The 19,184-nt window shown below is 38.9% G+C and overlaps 1 protein-coding gene across 1 annotated transcript in view; it reads left to right on the forward strand.

Moving 5' to 3' along the window:
- Nucleotides 1–18,746, forward strand: part of KCNH8 (potassium voltage-gated channel subfamily H member 8) — a 352,744-nt gene extending 333,998 nt beyond the window's left edge. Inside the window, exon 16 of the mRNA XM_053221505.1 lies at nucleotides 16,069–18,746. Within this exon, the coding sequence (XP_053077480.1) occupies nucleotides 16,069–16,773 (705 nt within the window). The 3' untranslated portion in view covers nucleotides 16,774–18,746. The remainder of the gene's footprint in view (nucleotides 1–16,068) is intronic.
- The last annotated feature ends 438 nt before the right edge of the window (nucleotides 18,747–19,184 follow it).

Consider the following 19,184-nt stretch of genomic DNA (forward strand, 5'->3'; position numbering starts at 1 on the left):
CTTTGTGACTTTCAGGTGACATGTACAAATTTCTATCATGAGATCAGTAAAGTCTGCTTCAGTCAAACAAAACAACAATAATGGAAGTTGTTCTTAAGAGTTGCTTTACTACTTTTCTAAATGGCTATGAAGATTTAGAGTTCTATTAATAATTCACACAAGGAAACCTACATGAGTAATACCCTATGGTAAAGGGTATTCCTTAATCCTCTGAATTACTGTTATCATATCTTTTCATTGAAAATTGGTTCAACTGAAACACACTGACAGAATTGCAAGACTATTCCAAGATCCTACTATACAATCTCTTTCCTTCCTCATCATGATCCTATTTAACTCTTGACCATCAATTCTCAAAAGCAAAATAAAAAAAAAAGCTATACATTCACTTGTTGACGTAGAAAAACAAAATCCATTTAACTGCTGGCAAAGCCATTCTGCATTTTTCATTTTAAAACATAAGTATTATTGACAATAATGATTCATTTCATGGATACAGCTTTCTAAACTGGAATATACCCAACTATTTAATGATTTACAGGACACTTTTTGCTTATTTTCAGTTCTCAGGCCTGTATGCATAGATAGATTTGTATCTCTCGTGAGAGGTTTACTGATCATAAATAAATAAATAAATAAATACTCTAAAGAATAATGAGGATCTCCCAAAAGAAAAAAATATATGTAAATCGCTCAAAAGCTTTTCCTGTGAAGTGTGAATTTCGCATTCATGTAGTTTTGGATATTAGCTGTTTCGGTCCTCCAGGCCTGTGATCACTTACATATAGACCTCTTCTAATTTTGAATAGGGAGACTAAATGGACATATTGGTAAGGTCCCCAGGGAGACCAATGCCATATTTCAAATGGGCAATTTGAGCAGGGTTGAATAAAAGGAGTACTTACAAAGAAGTTAGTTGAGTATAGAGAAAACACAAAGGATAGAACAGTCGCTCCTACCGTGGGGATAATAACAGAAGGTCAGTACAACACCTAGGTCTAAAGGGCCCAGAGTAGAGACTGGTTATAGAATCTTGAGTCAGAGGAAGGTGGGTGAAAAGCCACCTGAAAGGAGCTGTGATCTTTGTTGGGATCTTCTACCCACCTCAACCCTGCAGGGAAGCAGCCAGAGGAACACATACCCCAACCTCCCTCTCCTACCCCCCTCTGATCTGCTAATGTTCTACAATGGCCAAACCCAACCAGAAACCAAAGAACCAATGAGCCTGTTGATGGAGTTCATACAAGTCAGCCTCCAAGGAGCAAAACTGGTTGGAAAGTGAATCTGTTCTAAAAATACAAGTGGGAAATATTCAGTAAAATGAGTTACTATGTATTCAAGCAAGTACAGAAAAAATCAAATGAAATTTAAACAATTAGTTATTGATTGCTTATTACTAGTAATTAGCCAGTTAGTAGTAACTAGTTATTTACTTACTACTAACCAATAGTTTCAGAATAACTGGTTATTTTTTAAAAAGATGGATATGGGTATTCCCCTCCCATACTTGCTAAATAATTTGTAAGTTGATATGTTTTTAAAAGAATATGCCCCCCTGCCATTTTCCATTCATCAATAGGAAAATTAAGTTCAATAATTGATCCAATCCAACAGCTACAAATAGTATTCAAATTTTTTAAATAGAATCTTATAGTCGGAAGTGATTACAGGGAAATTTTCTTTCCTATCCTCCCCCAATACATGAATTTCCCCCTTTTTAAAAAAATTTTTTTTAATGTTTATTTATTTTTGAGAGAGAGAAAGAGAGTGTGAGCCGGGGAGGGGCAGAGAGAGAGGGAGACACAGAATCCAAAGCAGGCTCCAGGCACTGAGCTGTCAGCACAGAGCCCGATGCGGGGCTCAAATCCACCATAAGCCGAAGTCAGACGCCCAACTGACTGAGCCACCCGGGCGCCCCCATGAATTTCCCGGTGTAAAAAGGAGAACCTCATACATCTTTCAAAAGAGCTATGATTTTGCCTCCAATACCCTATGAATTTTTTTGATTCTTCTATGATGAATCCCAATTCTTAAGTCCCTTCTTTAAGCTTTAACACCTGCTTTCTAAACTTGCCATTCAGTATTTACTTTTTATGTACATTTACGTTATTTTCACATGTACATTTCTTCCTTCCCCAAGGCTCTTGAGAACTTGGATTATGTCTCCAAAGAATTCTGTGAATTGCCTCAAAATTGTCACTATTTTTGTTATTGTTAAAATACTGAAACTTTACTGAAGTGCAACAGAGAATATCCTGTATCTCAAATAAGGACTTGGAAATAAGCACATATGAACTTGTGAACGTTTGGGGTTTTTTTTAAGTCTTTTTATTGGAGAACAATTAAGCACCTAGAGAAATGGACACTGACACTTCCCATTTACTTGTGCACAATTATAAATAAACACAATATCATAAATCAGTACTAAATTAGTCACATTTCCTTTTTATGCTTATATGACCATGTGATAGGATAGATTTTGAAGTAATCAATTTTTTATAAATAATGAGTAGAAGAATTATTCTGAAACAAATATTTAAGCAACCTCAGCTTTGATATTATTGTATTTTCATATTGTGGTAGAATCATAAAATCTGAAATTTGGGAGCTATCTCAGAGGCCACCTATTCTGGCTTTTCACCCTATATGAGAATTTTCTTTCTGAGGTTATTGGCAAGAAGTTATTTTGCCTGAGTATTGTCTGTAGTAAGAACTCACTATGCCTCAAAGAAATTGGTTCCCAAACCTACTTGTGCTTTCAAATTCTCAAGGAATGTTTTTTACAGGATTACAGATATTTTTACAAATTAATATATAAAATAATGACTACTTTTAAAATAACTATTCCTTTGGCCAAGCATAGACCAACTAAATCTCAGAACCTCTCGACTTGTCACTGGGTATCTGTATTTTTTTTTAATTCTCCAAATGCTTCTGATGACCACCAACCACATTTCTCAATTACTTTAGCTCTTAGAAACCTATTCTCTATATTTAGCTCATATAACTCTCTGTAAAGACTTTTATTAATTTTTCTTACTTCTGTCCCTCTTGAGTTGAATAGAAAAAGCTATGTAAATGTTTTTTCAATGAAAATACTTTAAATTTTGGAGGTAGCTAATATCTTTCTTCCTCCCCATTCTGTGGCATGTTTTTCTCTTCTATAAATGTTCTCTCTTCCTTGAAACTTTACTCATGTGACATGAAGTACAGACCCTTAATCATCATGATTAACTTCCTTTGTCTCTTCCCTTTCCTCTGTTCCAATTTCTTAAAGCAATCACAAATGACCCCAGCTGTCCTACAGAGGACATTTCCAGAACAGACATTGTCCACATATTTTAGCTTATGAAAGCACCTAGAGGTCTTGAATTTGTTCTCTCTGTTCAAAAAGCTCTTCTCCAAGATATCTGCATGGACAGCTCTCTTCCCTCTTGCAAGCCTATGTGCAAATGTCAATTTCTCAGTGAAGTCTTCCTTGACCAGTCTTTTTAAAATAGAAGCCCCACTCCCCAAATTTACTTCCAAATTTGTTTTCTCTCATAGCCCATCAAAACTCAATTATACTACATAGTTTATTTATCTACATTTGTCATTGTCTTTATCGCCCGCCCCCCCATTAGAATGTCAGTTCTATGAGGACAAGAGTCTTTATTTGCCTTTTTCTTTGCTATGATTGGCACACAGTAGACATACATTTATGGTGAGAATGCATAAAAAAATGCTGGATTATGCATTATATCTATTTTAACCATCAGGCATTAAAACATTGAAGAGAAAAATGGAATTTCACTTCTGAGTTTGAAGAGACATTAGAAATCCTGTCATGTTACATGTTCTTATCACAGATGAGTAAATTGAGGCCCAGAGATCATCACATATGCAGCAAGAGATATAGAAAGGCCTAGAAACAAGACCTGAATCCCAGTTCAGTAGTTTTCTTTTATTGGGTTAGCTTTCAAAGAAGACCATCCTTGGTCTGCAATGAAAAGATTTCCTTCTGAAATATCAGAAACTCACATCAAGACTTGAGTCTTTGGTCTCTTAAATTACCCATATGTATGTAAGTGCAATACTTGATTTAATCATGCACAGCTCATTTTAAGGTATGATAATTTTAGAAAGGGCTTTCAAAAAAAGACTAATAAAATGTACTATATGTTTATTCAAGAGGAAAATATATGTTTTCCCATATATGTTTCCCATTGATGACTATTCCACATGTTGGCATTTTGAAATCCAGAAAAAGAAAGAAAAGAAAAGAAAAGAAAAGAAAAGAAAAGAAAAGAAAGGAAAATAAAGAGAAGAGAAAAGAAAAGAAGTATATTTTAAAGCCAATAAAATGATAGAGTGTTAAGAAGAGACAAAGGAGGTGGCTGGGGGGAGTCCACTTGTAATATACTGACTTTTTAAATGTGTTTTTAAATCAAATATGATAACTGGTAACAAAATACTGTTACGACAGACTTACACTTACTTCAGTTGATAATCTGCAAGCCTACTTTCTAAAATAAATCTCCTCCGACTTGGAAATAAAGGAGTTTCTATTCAAATAGCATTCATTAAAACGTTTGCTAGGGAAACGTATTTTGTTTGAAACCCCATTATCAGAAAAGCTTAATTTGGGGAAGGTATCTGCCAGTGGTTAAAAGAAAATCCTTTCTAGACTTCTGAACAAGTTTTAGGTACCATGTTCCATGATGCTTTATACTACACCTTGCTGGATCAGTCTTTCTCACTGGCGTGTTCAGTGCTCAATTGCTGTGAGAGTTAAAAGAAGAACCCTTGCATTAATTCAGATAGGAACTTACCATTTTGATGTTTTTTTTGGACACTGATTTGCAGTAGTTAAAAATTGGTCATTGAAATTTACAACAACCAGAGATAAAGGAGAAACAATTAATGAAAAAATCAGTGTTCTTTTTAGGGTAAAATATTTTGGGGATTTTTAAAGAAATTATATGCATATAGATGTATTTTTTAAGTGAGGTTCTAGTGTGCATATTGAATATTTTGTTTTTATTTTTTAATCATCAGCAATTTTAAACATACAGACATTGATATAATAACAGATATCCAAATAACTGTTAGCCATATTAGTAAATAATAACATGTCTCCAGGTTTCATATGTTGTGCTTTAAAGAAATTTAAAATTTTATATCCTTTCAAGCTCTTTTTTCCTATTTCATAAATAATAGAATTCAAGAGTTAGAGAAAAACATTTAAGAAAAAATTAGAAATTAGAAATTAGGGTAGAAAATTAGAAATAGGGTACTTAAGCCATTTAAGTGTCCAGCTCTTGATTTCAGCTCAGATGATGATCTCATTCATGAGTTCAAGACCCATGCTGGGCTCTGCACTAACAGTACAGAGCCAGCTTGGGATTCTCTGTCTCTCTCTCTCTCTCTCTCTGCCCTTCACCCACTCGTGTTCTCTCTTCCCCCCCCCCCCACCTAAAATAAATAAATAAACATTAAAAAATTAAAAGTGAGAAAAAGATCATTGTAGAAATTGCCTAAATTAGAAACAACACAAGAACAAATAAACAAATAATGCCAAATTGGTGGTGAAAAGGGAGGAAAATTTAAAGCATCTTATCTAAATGAAGAGAATTTTTTCTAAAAAGGATTAGGAGGAAAGTGTCAAATATTTAAGATAAACAAAGAAGCTCTAACATAACAAAAAAATGTAAGTCTCAGAATAAGAATGCCAAATTCAGGGAACCAAACAAACACTAAGAACAATAATCCAATAAACTCCCCTAAAATTACAAAAAAATTTTTGAAACCGCCTACTGCCAATTTCACATACTAGTGAAATTACTAGACTTTAAAGTAAGAAAAAAAATTCATTAGTTATTTAGACAAAAAAGATCTTTTTATAAAGGACTAGCAAGGGAAAAATCTAGACCGTCATTAGACTTTTAGACAGCAACATTTTATGCAAGATGAAGTAACGTACAAAATATACAAGATGCTTAGGAAAAGAAAGTGTAAACTAAGATTTTATATCCAACAAAAACGACCATCACGGGGGGCTCCTGGGTGGCTCTGTCAGTTAAGCGTTCAACTTCAGCTGAGGTCATGATCTCATGGCTCATAAGTTCGAGCCCCGCATTGGGCTTTGGGCTGACAGCTCAGTGCCTGGAACCTGCTTCAGATACTGTCTCCCTGTCTCTCTGCCCCTCCACCACTCACACTCTGTCTCTCTGTCTCACAAAAATAAATAAACATTAAAAAAAATAATAACCATCAGGTACAACCTGTTAACATGAAAGAACTCAAGGAATATTGTTCCCATATATATTTCCAGAAGAATGCCCTCAAGAACAAGATTCAGAAAAACCAAGATGATTTGAAAGGCATTGTCATTGGACAAGTTCATCAGCATTAAATATGTGCTTATTTATAGTACCAAGTCTAAATGAAAGTTAAAGAAGAGAAGGTATAAGTTGTCAAAGGTATGCTCTGACAATGTAAATATGGATGAACCATTGAAAGGGGAGTGGGAAGAGAATTAGAATAGAATATGTCTCCTCCAGTTTTTTAACTGTTTTCAGTAATCATAATTTGTAATGGTGGTACTGGTATTGATATATTGCAATTGTTGAATATGTAATGGGGGATAAAGTAAATGAGTAATTATGAGATCTCTTAATTCTGTCATCTTCTGTACCTCAATAACCAGAATTCACAGTGTAAAGGAGATACAAATATAGTCCTGAAATAGTTAGAAATATTAGTATGAACCTGTGTAGCATCATATACATGCATACATTTCCAAGCTCTTTCAACAAAAAGGGAGTATAAACAACTACCAGCCCAATAACAGTGAATATGCCTTGATTATGGCCTCAAATAAAATTTCCCATTAAAAGAAGCTCTTGGATAAATACAGTCTCTTGGAGAAATAGCTGTTTCCACTTTTGGAGGCATGAAATACACATCAGTCCAGAACACCTTAGTGTACAAGACAGCAAGAAAGTTATCACACCCTCCTAGGATGATATCAAAAGAGCTCAGGAGCCAATATGAAGAGTCTTCCACTGGCCAAAGATGGGATAATATTGGTAAGAATAAGAAATACATGGGATTACAACATAAAATAAGTTACATAAAATAAGTAACAAATGCACCAAAGTGACAGCATAATAAACTTCTGAATTTCCCTCCTCCTACAGACACACTGAATGTACACAGAATAATTCCATCGGAGAAATATAAAAATAAGAAATAATAAAAACAAACTAAATGACTTCTACACATCAGGTGAATGAGAAAACCCCCACATGGAAACAGATAGGAAAGGCTGGGACACAAAAACCATAAACCCCACCCCAGGTACACTACCATACAATCAATAGGGAACCCCTAAATCCTAGCATTGGAAAGTTTGGACCTTGTGCAGTGCCCCCAACTAGGGCCCTCAAAACACCTAGCTCTGAAAGCCAAACGAGCTTAAGTTCACAAGTCCCACAGGAGCAAGTAAAGTAGTTTTTAAATGGTTGTAAGAACGTATCTATGGTTGTATTTCCAGGTTCAGCAGAGAGGGAGCATGCAGAAATGCCCTTCTAGCTTCTCTCTGGAAGGGAAATGACTGCATACTTTCCCAGCTGCTCAGCTTCTAATCCACCTGCACCTACATGCTGTCTATGATCCTCCACTTTGGGACACTGACAGATCTTGGCACATCCTCAACTACTGGGAACCACCCAGAACAGAGACAACAGCTTTGATAATCACAAAGACCCTAACCCCTCAAGATTCCACCAAAAACTGTTAGAACCAATAAATGATTTCAGTAAAGTTGCAGGATACAAAGTCAACATACAAAAGTCAGTTGTATTTCTATACACTGATAATGAAAGAGAAATTAAGGAAAACAGTCCCGGGACACCTGAGTGGCTCAGTCGGTTAAGCATCCGACATCAGCTCAGGTCATGATCTCATGGTTCACGAGTTAGAGCCCTGTGTCAGGCTGTGTGCTGACAGCTCGGAGCCTGGAGCCTGCTTCAGATTCTGTCTGCCTCTCTCTCTCTCTCTGCCCCTCCCCGCCCCGTCTCAAAAATAAACATTGAAAAAAAGAAAAAGAAAACAGTCCCATTTACAGTAGCATCAAAAAGAACAAAATACCTAAGAATAAATTTAACCAAGTAAGCACAAGACTTATACACTAAAAACTACAAAATATTGATGGAAGAAACTATAGAAGATCTAAACAAATCGTAAATGCCAATTACCGACTTGCCAGAGGAATTGGAAAAGGCTGTTTCATCTAAATTCTCAGCTCTTACTGAAAGAATTATAATACGTCTGGAGTTAACCAAAGGGACTAAATCCATAATAAGAACTCATGATCTGACCTCTTGGAGTACAAACCAGCAGCATTATCATCAACTGGGGGCTTGTTAGAAATGCAGAATCCCAGAACCCCACATGTACTGAATCTGAATATACATGGTGTCAAGATCCCCAGGTGACTCCTATATACTTTAAGTCTTAATAAGCACTGTTCTATACAGTTGGTACTCTGAGAGGAGACAGACTTTTGTTTGGTGTTCTTTACTAGCAGTGAGGATCCCTTAGCCAGACAGCAATTTGGATACTAATCAAACTTCGTCACAGGAAGCAGGGAAATAGATGAGAAAAGCAATCAAAGAGTTGATAAATAATGGATTACAATAATACAGCTAAAGTAATAAAGTTGTGTCCGAAGGCCTGAGCTTGCAGAAATTCAATGAAACCATTGGCATAATCACTTTCAAGGCTTGTAATTCTTCTCTTATTATAATTTAAGAGGCAACAGATGCACCTGCAAAAGTGAACCCCTTGGTACTATTTCTGTGTGACCTCAGATAAGCCACATCACCTCTCAACATTCTAGTCTCTCCAGCTGTAGAACAAGATTTACAACTTTTGTTAGTAATGGGATTGAGATCCTCATTCGGATGAAATTTATGCAAGTGCCGAGTAGGATTATTATTTTAGCTGACAGATAAAAAGACTGTCACTTGTTTTTGAATGCTTTATGAAGCAAAAGACACAAGGATGAAATTATGCCCATCGTCCTTTTTGTTTTGCCTGCTTCTGGAGTTTGATTGAACTTGTCTAAATCCCATGGTAAATATGCAACATAACAAAAGATTCAATGAAAGACCATTTAATTACCTGAATCAGAGTTTGTAGAAATGTATATGTGTTCGTGGCAGGGGGAGAGGATTGGTGTAATTAGTACCCGGAATTTAGGAAAACTGTGTCTAGCAGGAAAATGTGTACATGTTTGGCAAAAATTTAGTGACGGGTCAAGAACTCTTCAAGCTAAGAAGATTATATCAACAGATGCATTCCCCATCTGTTCACTGAATGCACAAAAATGGAAGTGACATTTTTTTCTATCAGTTGAAGTTCCAGTTATACTCAGAGGCCATGAATCATACCATGCCAATAGCCAAGAGTCAAAAATGTAATAACATGAATAACAGAAGACAAAAGTTAGCTATCTTCCATATAAAATAAAAGGTATTGGCAAATACACATTCTGGTCTTCATTAGGAAACTCACACTGCTGTTCCCCAAAGGCACAATCCAAAGTCACACCAGAATACCGTATCTGTGTGTACACCAAAAGGCACACAATCTAACCGTAAAAACTGGCAGTGTGCAGTCTTACTGGGACAGGAGGTCAGCAGCACCACAGATGGATTTTTTCAACTATGTAATAACACAGTGGCTTAAAAATCTCCCATTTTAAAGTGGTGGGGGCATCCATGAGACACTGACATCATATAAAACATTCTTACCTGCTAGAGTTACAGTGATACTTACTTCTGTGTCTTGCGGTGCTATTTGGGGGGGGGTTGGTGAAAGTTATTTAAGGGGCACCTGGGTGGCTCAGTCAGTTGAGCATCCCGACTCTTGATTTTAGCGCAGGTCATGATCTCATGGTTTCATGAGGTCGAGCCCCACGTCAGGTCTGCACGGACAGCGCAGAGCCTGCTTGGGATTCTCTCTCTCCCTCTCTCTCTCTGCCCCTTCCCTGCTCATGCACACTCTCTCTACTCTCTCAAAATAAATAAGAAACATTTTTTTTAAAACGTTATTTAAGTTCAAATGAAAATACCAGAAACTCATATTAAGAAATTAACCAGGCAACTTAATATTCATTAAATTACTCAGGCATCAACAAAGATTTTAAATGGCAGGACTTATGCAGGGACTGGAGCTATTATTAAAAAAACAATAAAGACTAGTCATACTTGCCCCCATCTAGCCCCGCATTGGTCCTTATTCAATGCTGATCCGCACGAAGCTGCACATTGTTGTATCTTGACTCACACGTATTTTATAGAGAATTCTCAACCCGTTTGACTGCAGTTACCCAAACTTTACACTGGAAATGCAGGATCTTAATCAATATTTTTCAAAGACTCTAGTTATTGCTAGTTATTGCTGTTACTATTAGTTACTGCAAAGATCCATGCAAGGCAATGCTAAAACTTGGAGATTCCGTTTCTTCCAAATTAGTTATGTAAAAGCATGAACAGAGCGGTTTCTCTCTCCATGCTGAGGCTGAAGAGCAGTTATATAGATAACTGGCTTTTATTTTCTTTGGGCTAAGTGTCAGTCCTGGGTTAGTATTCCCTATCATGAAGAAGTTTTCAACTAAGCTGTGTTGCATCATCAAATGCAGATACTGGGATCTTGACCAATTATCAGTTATATGGGGACCAAACTGTAACATTCACTCTATTATTTAGTCCTCACAACAAAGCATTTGTGGAAATATGATTGAGAGGAGGATGAGAAGTAGCATCACATCAGTGGAGCAAATTAAACATAAGAGGGGAAAACCAGATACTCTGGAAATGTGGGCAACAATGACAGTTTCCAAGCCAATAGAAGTTCTGAGAAAACCTAGATCTGGCAAAAGTAGAAAAATTGTGGTGATGAATGATTCCCTTCTTAGAAGTATAGAAAGACTAGTGTGTGGATTGTCAGGGATAGTTGACAAAGTCTGTTGTCACATGGGTATTTCTATTCATGACAGAAGGTACTGCTCAACAAGACCAAAGGCACTGCCCAAAAACCTGCTAAACACCTAATGATTTGGATGGTTAAATACATGTTACTGGGACAACAGAGGAGGGAAGGATCTTTAGATGCTCCAAAGTTTTGGATAGCAGACTGAACCACTTGGGAGCACAGATGGTGTTTTCAACACTTCTTCTTTCTAGCAGTTGGGACTTTGGAAGGGATGGAGAAATCTTGGATGTGAACAATTGGCTCTGCAGATGGTGATGGTGAGCTGGTTTGGCTAACAGTTTTACATCCTGGACTGATGGGTTTTTATTCACAGAAGAATTAGGAGAATGGGGAGGAAGGAAGGGGGGAAAATGGAGAAAGGAAATGCAACTGAATACACAAGTAAGAGAATAATGTGTATTAGGTTATGGTTTGTTTATCTATTTTGTCTGCATAAGTACAAATAATCAGAAGGCCACATCTAAAATAGGCTAGGGTAGCAACCAGGGATGCAAAGAAGCTTACCAAATTTCAACTGATAAAACGACTCTGGATAACTTTATTAAGTTTGTCACTTGGCATCATATAATCATGAAACATGGGAGTCAGTACATAGGGACAATTTCCCCAGGAAATTAAAGCTACCATGGAAATCAAGTCACTTGCTGGGACAAGTGACAAGGCACTAAGGTAAATAAAGTCTAGCAGAAGTCTTGGCCAAAAGAGACCCCTTTCTATAATTATGAAGGGAACACAAGATCAAAGAGATTCTTAACAGTGGAAATGCCACCTGCTCTTAAAAATTAAGGAATTCCCAAGGAATTTATATATAAAACCTTTAAGTCATAATACCTACTTTAAACATATTTACTTGGGACAAAGAAGGTTAGTTACAGATTTCCCAGTATAATTTTGTAGTAGGCAGCTCTCTCCCAGGATATTTCTGGTAAAATCATGAGACACAACAGAATAAAAATTGAAGGTGATATGAAAGCCAAGTCCTTCAAAATGGCAGGACGTGCATTCATTTAGACATCCAAGACATACTGAGTACACGGCATATTCTGGGCATTGCCCTGAGTCCAGGAGATACTGAGATAAGTAACAGTTTCTATCTACTCTCAAGGAATTTATAGTGTCAGTGGAGGGCAGACAGTCCCACATGATACTCAGGCTGCTTTGTGAGGTTAAGTGAGCTGTCGGGAGCCAGCTCTGCAGAGAAAATGAGGGGTTAGAAGAAGTTTGAAGGGAGAGAAGAAACTCACCAGGCTGAAAGGGGCAGAACTGAAGAGCCCCCGGTCAGAGAGAAGAGCACTCTGTGCATGCTGAGAAGTGGGCTGAGAAGCTCCCTGTGTTCAGTCCGATGGTGTGCAAGGGGGAGACTTCAGGACGTGGAGCCACCAGCCAATGAGATGGGGCTTGTGAAGGGCTTTGTGGTATCCACTCAAAAGGGGGTTGTCTCCTCTAACATGAGTAACAGAAAACATTTAAAGAATTTAAGTAGTATTGAGTTAGGTGGGAAAACTTTGGTGCATTTGATCTGGATGGCTTTTGTTTGTTTTCACTGACCTATTTCTGTAGTACTCTGCTTTTAAGTTGTATTCTGAAGACATATCTCCTTAAATGGATGGAGCCTTGTTCACAAAGGAGCCCCAACAACCTTCTCTTTAGCAAATGCACATCTTCTTAAAATGTTTTTAATGTGTATTTATTTTTGAGAGAGAAAGACACAGTGTGAGTGGGCGAGGGGCAGACAGAGAGGGAGACATAGAATCCGACCGAAGCAGGCTCCAGGCTCTGAGCTGTCAGCACAGAGCCTGACGCGGGGCTCAAACTCACCAACTGTGCGACCATGATCTGAGCCGAAGTCAGACACTTAACTGACTGACCTACCCAGGTGCCCCCAAATGCACATCTTCTTACCATGCTATAAAAAAGCATTGATCCTCACCAGTAGAGACACTGCATTCATTGCTTTCCACATTTGATTGAAAATAAGGTCTTCCCTGTGTCTGAATGAATTTAGTTAGCAAACCCAGCAGAAAACAGTAAATAAAAATACAGTGAATCTTTCTGCACTTTCTGTGACAGTCTGTTGTCACCTTCAGTGTCACCAGAGTATCCACCTCCAGGAGATGCCATCTCTCCTTGTGACAGTTGCCTTTGTCTTTGTGAAGGGAGAGATCCCTTACCCAACAGGGATTAATTCCCTCATGTAACTTTAATAAGGTGCAGTGGGGTTTCCTCAGTGACACTGACAGAAATCTTCCCTAATATAAATTGATTATTACCCTCCAGAGCTAAAGAAAGTTCTATTGCCTTAGGTTCCTTGCTCCTTTGAGTTCAAGCTGATACGGTAATTTTGTTTTCTGGAAATGTTAATGCTTTTTAACAGTCCTGGAGCCAGTCAAGACTCAGGATTCCCATTCAAAGTTCATGACCTTAAAGTTGTGGCAAACGCACAGTAAAAGTCAGATGTCAAGAATGTGGCCCTGGAAAGGTATTTCGCCCATAGAAAAATATTTATTTTGAAATCTAGAACAAATAGTTAACCAGAAATCTGTCCGTTGCACCATTGTCTGGCTCCAGATTTCCCCTTGCTTTACGCCATTTTTGTGGTTTTATTTGTATAATTTGATATGAGATTTTGCTGTACTTAATCAGTCTCTGACTTTCTTAGAGATGATGCCAATTACTTACTTGATGATGAATTGACATTTCAGATAGCTTTGACACATGAAGCTGCCTTTTTGTATCATCTGGGCTCTTCACAGATTCTGACCACATTAGCAAACTCTCTCACCTCCTAAGCAATATCACCTTTTCCATGTGGTAATATGCTATAACAGAAAGAGCACCAAACTTAGAAGGCCTGATTTCTAGATCAAGGACTGTCCCTCATGAAATAAGGGACCTTAAAAATGTCATTTAACCTCTGGACCTCAGTGTCCTCACTTTACAGGTAGAGAACTAATAATGTATCAATGCCTATCTTAGCACTGTTTATAGATCCAGTAGAGAAAAGGGTACCCAAAATCATATTGTATTATAAATTTACAAACATTTATTGAATGGCATAATTGTTGGTGTGCCAAAAATGCAAAATGGTTCTTCAAAGACTGTGTCTTTATTCAATCCTAATAAAAGGCCTATTGAAAGCATTTTTACCGGGAACTAGTATGCTCCTGGTCAGTTTGATACAGGAATGAAACTTAGACAATCCACAGAAATGGACGGCTAATATATCCCTTCAAACATCTCATTTAGTGTCAGCCTTCTCTTCTGAAATTTTGATAGAAGAGCTAATCAATTCAAGATGGAACCCATGTCTGCATGTGCCAAGATCCAGATCCAGATTTAAGTGTGATCCATGCACTTTAAAATTGAGGCTTGGCAGGTTACGAAATTAGACAACCTGCAGTGAAGATTTCAAAATGCATAGCACCCTTCTCAGGGTCACCACTTTGCTCCTTAAATTGGAGGCTCAGAGGTATCTTTTTATGACCAGAAGTTTCGGATCTGCTGAAAAGCCTGGACAAGCATTCGATCGAGTCCCTCGAGTTCCATGCTAGCAGCAAGGCAGAAATACTTTTGGCCTGGCAATTTCAAGGCAGGTGTTACCAGTTGGTTGCCTGAACCATGGAAACACCTCCTTCTGGCCTTTTTTAAATGCCTGATTCAAGCAGCACTGCCTCCTGATGGGCCTGCCAGGGAGAATTAGTTTCAGAACGCACTCGCAGGAAGTGGAATGAATTAAGCTGCTGGATGAATTAGGAATGTATACGTAAATGTTGAAAACAGTTGGCACAAAACAGCAATCTTGGATTTGGCATCACTGAAGTTGCACTTCTCTTTGTTTTGTTTTGTTTTCTGATGATATTTAGTCAGTAGGTTCAGCTGCTTATATTGGAGTTTTAGGATTCATGATAGTAAATCAAGTCATAGAAGATCCTTTATAAAATATCGCCTTAAAGCAATCAAGGCAAAGTATTACAACATCATGTTAGTGTTACAGAGCTCACCAAAGATTAGAAAATACATGTTTGTATCCTGCTTTCTGAAATCCAGGTTTTCTTCACTTTGAAGAATGTAACCCCCCCCCCCCCCAAAAAAAAAGCTAGATTCAATCTTCTGGTGGGCTTCCTTGGTTAAAAAAAGTGATGTGGTCGGTAAGAAAACAAATAACTCTAGCGAATTTTATTATTGGTTTTAAGAGTAAAATGAATCATGGAGACTCTTCAGTGGTTCTTAAGTGTTTGAGAGTTGTGTCTACTTCGAAAATCTTACAAAAGCTGAATGCCTTGCCTAGAAAAGTGGATAAAACACATGCCACACAATCTGAGTTATAATTCCACAAGGTTCAACGTTCACTGATGGACCCCCGTGCCCCCAAGCTGCCCACAGTGTTGATCTGTACCTACCCGCCTTGTAGGTCGTTCTTATTTCTGTCTCCCATTCTGTGGTTTCCCCTCTTTTTGCAAACTCTGTCTCTGGCAAATGGGGTGTAGGTTCTTGCTTACCACCTTCATCATCGCTGAAGGCCAGTTTGTCCCTGAACCTACAGTAACCATGGATCTCAACTACATGTGACAAAAGTGAGCGCTATCATTTACTATCTACTCTGGACAGGTAGTGTATTGAGTGCTTTACACACAACCCCACCACTCCATACTGTTTTCTGAGGCATCCAGGATGATTTGTGTGCACCACTGTGTATCCCACTAACTCAGAGTAAGCAGGAGGTACTGCCTGTATTTAAGAGATACGAGAGACACTTGACCCATGTCTCTAATTTTGTTCAAGAACCCCAGAGTCCCTGATTCAGAAGGCCTGACTATGAATGTCTCCCTGGATTCCCCTCAGAATAAGGACGGCTTTACCTCAGGTGCCCAGCCTCTCCATCTACCCCTTGGACTTGGCTGGAGTTGGCGGTGGAGCGGCCTTTCACACCTTCCTACTGAGAAATCTCATTTCCCTGCCTCGCTGCTCTGAAATCACCACCACGCACCTCTGACTATTGCCTTCTGCTTTGCTTTGTCCACACAGGTGACGACATTGACTCAGGAGGTCTCCCAGTTAGGTAAGGACATGAGGAATGTGATGCAACTTCTGGAAAACGTTCTGTCACCCCAGCCGCCGTCGCGGTTTTGCTCTCTGCACACCACCTCTGTGTGTCCCCCCAGGGACAGCTTACAGACCAGGACGACCTGGAGTGCGCACCAGCCTTGCCTACACTTACAAGCAGGTGGAGCTGCTTATACTCAAGCACAACTCTGTCACGGTAATGTCACCTCAGACATTTGGAGTGTGGATCCCTCCTCTGTGGGGAGCAGCCCCCAGCGAACTGGAGCTCATGAGCAAAATCCTGCAGACAGTGAACTTTACCACTCTCCGAACCTCGATTATTCACCTGCCCACTGCCAGGTTGTCCAGGAAGGTCACTTGCAATTTTTAAGGTGCATCTCTCCACATTCAGATTCCACACTGACGCCTCTGCAGTCCATCTCCGCGACTCTCTCGTCCTCCGTCTGCTCTTCGTCGGAAACCTCTTTGCACCTGGTTCTCCCCAGCAGATCGGAGGAGGGCAGCTTCAGCCAGGGAGCCACGAGCCCCTTCAGTCTGGAAAACCTGCCGGGATCTTGGGACAGGGAAGGAGCGGCCTCAATCTCTACTGAACCCTTGGAGAACTTTCCACTGGAAGTTGTCACAAGCACAGCAGAAATGAAAGATAATAAAGCCATAAACGTATGATATTCGCACGTGCGGCAGCTGCCAGTCTCAAACCCACCACTGCATGACAGCTTTAGTTTGCCTTTTTTGCCCGGGCAGGTGTGAAGACTGGGCAAAGCGGGGGGGTCCCGCGGGAGAGCGCCGTCAGAAGCCAGCCAGAGGCACAGCCACATCCGTGCCGTAGCAAACACTTGCCAGACCCTAGAAACCTAGCAGAAGCAGTTTCCTCTACAGGTATTCACTTCCTGGTCTGTGTGACCGACTTTTTAAAAGTCCAGAGACCCCGAGGGTCTGAGCAGCTAGAAGTCCCAGACAAAGAATTGGTGGATTCGTTTTGTCCTAGGTGACTTTTGTGAAGTGCAGCGAAGGTTTTCCTGAGTGCCTGTTTGTCATTCCCGAACAATATCCATAGCACTGGTGGCCTCGGGAGTGCACAGCTCCCGCTGATCTATTTTTCTTTCTGTGAAGGCAAAGGGACAATTATCACTGCATGTCATCTAGACAATCAGTCAAATAGAGCTGGTGGCCAGTGGTTAGCTATTGCACGTTATTTGCCATGTAAATGAACATGTCTTTATTTATCAGGAAAAAAAAAAAGAGAGGCTATTTTTATATCCTTGGTATGAAATATGTATTTAAACTATTTAAAATATTTATAAAGAAATGAATGTTTTCTTTTCATTTTGGTAAAAAAGAAAAAGCTTGCCGTTTTAACAAGAAATGCACTACTGTTATTATGTATAGTAGATCAAAAATTATTTATTAAGAGGATGTAGTTTCAAAAGGAACCCGCCTTTTATCTGCATGCAGTTTGCAACAAATGTACCCTCACGCTTCGGGATTACAAAAGAGCAGTGAGGTCATATTTTATTAATGAAATAAAAACATAGACTGAGTGTCAAATATGTGGGCTTTGGCACGGTGGTAGGGAAGGCTCCACCTAGTTAGTCTCCGCTGATTCACACCAACGACCTGAATTAAGGCTGCCCCACTGTGCTAGCATAAATGTCTCTCCTTCAGGCATCAAACTCAGTGTTGTTCAGGAACCCAAATTTGGTGTGTGGAATATCAGATCACAACTCCTGTAAGCCATTTTGGCCTCAAAATGAGGGAGAGAACCTTGGCTGTATCCTTCCTCTGTGCTATTCTTGCAGGAGAGGTTGTAGACCAGTGAAAATTCCAAAATGGAGCCAAGACTTCTGAGCAATGACTTGTGAGAGTGAAGCCAGCTTACATCGGATCAGCGTTTTCATTGTTGTTTCTGTAAAGTTCTCAACAATGCCATAAGTTATGCGGAGCAGGTGTTTCCATTCTCATTTCGCAAACAGAAAAAAAAAAAAAAAAGTAGTAACAGAGATTACAGAGCTCAGATGCCGGAGATGGTCTAGAACCTATAATGCTCCCTGCATCTCAGCCAACATGCAAATTCAGATGCTGGCTTGGTAATGATTTAAACGCCTTCGCTCAACTTTTATCTTGATGTTTGAAAACATTTAAGGCCAAATCATCCCAGACATTCTTAGAAAACATCGCATTTATGTTCTGTAGTCCCCCGTGTTCTTACTTCGCATCACAAAGAATAAACGATCCAAGAATTGTATCATTAAAAACAACTAAACAAACTAAAACTTCTGATGTGTGAGTCTTGTACCCTAAAATTGGCTACAGCAGCAGAAAGAAATATGTAAGGAAAAGGGAAACAGTATATGTTTAGCAGGCAAGTTACTCAAGACAATGCCTTTTACTTCTCCACTGCCAAAATTCAATCTCTCCTTACCTACGTGAATGGAAAATTTAGGCAAAGGCGATTTTCTAGATTTAATGTATTTATGTTTGTATTCATTTGTATTCTCCTTTTAGCTCATCCTGACCTAGATAATCATTTTAAGTACCATTCAAAAAGAACTAACCGGTGTTAGTGTGTGGCAGGCTACCAACTACTATTACTGATGCTGACAAATAATGACTGGCATTCTGTGTTTTGAGTAGTGACTATGTACCAACAGATGTTGAGAAATGAACACATGTTATGTTTCCTCATATAATAGCCAATGCTAAAAGTGACTTACTATTATCCCCATTTTGTAAATGAATAATTGGGCCACGGACTTCTTTTAACTTGTCCAGTCACATCGTTTTAAATGATAAACCAAATACCCCCATGGCCGCTCTGGGTACCCTTCCCTTCATGTCCAAAGCTATTCTTGCTGTCTTTTTTAAAACTTTACCAGTAACTAATTCTTTTTGAAGTCTGTGAATAATAAAATATCTGTTTTTTAAGGAAGCATACACATGGGACAAATTAGTTCAAATGTGAGGATCTGAGGAGGCCCCAGTGAAATGCCTGGAAACATGCCCATAAAAATATGGGCAGCCAGCCAGTCCCCTTCTCCATATCTACTCCTAACAGCTGACTTTCACGGGTGTAAGAA

The sequence above is a fragment of the Acinonyx jubatus genome, chromosome C2, assembly GCF_027475565.1.
Source record: "Acinonyx jubatus isolate Ajub_Pintada_27869175 chromosome C2, VMU_Ajub_asm_v1.0, whole genome shotgun sequence".
In the NCBI taxonomy this organism is placed as follows: Eukaryota; Metazoa; Chordata; class Mammalia; order Carnivora; family Felidae; genus Acinonyx; species Acinonyx jubatus.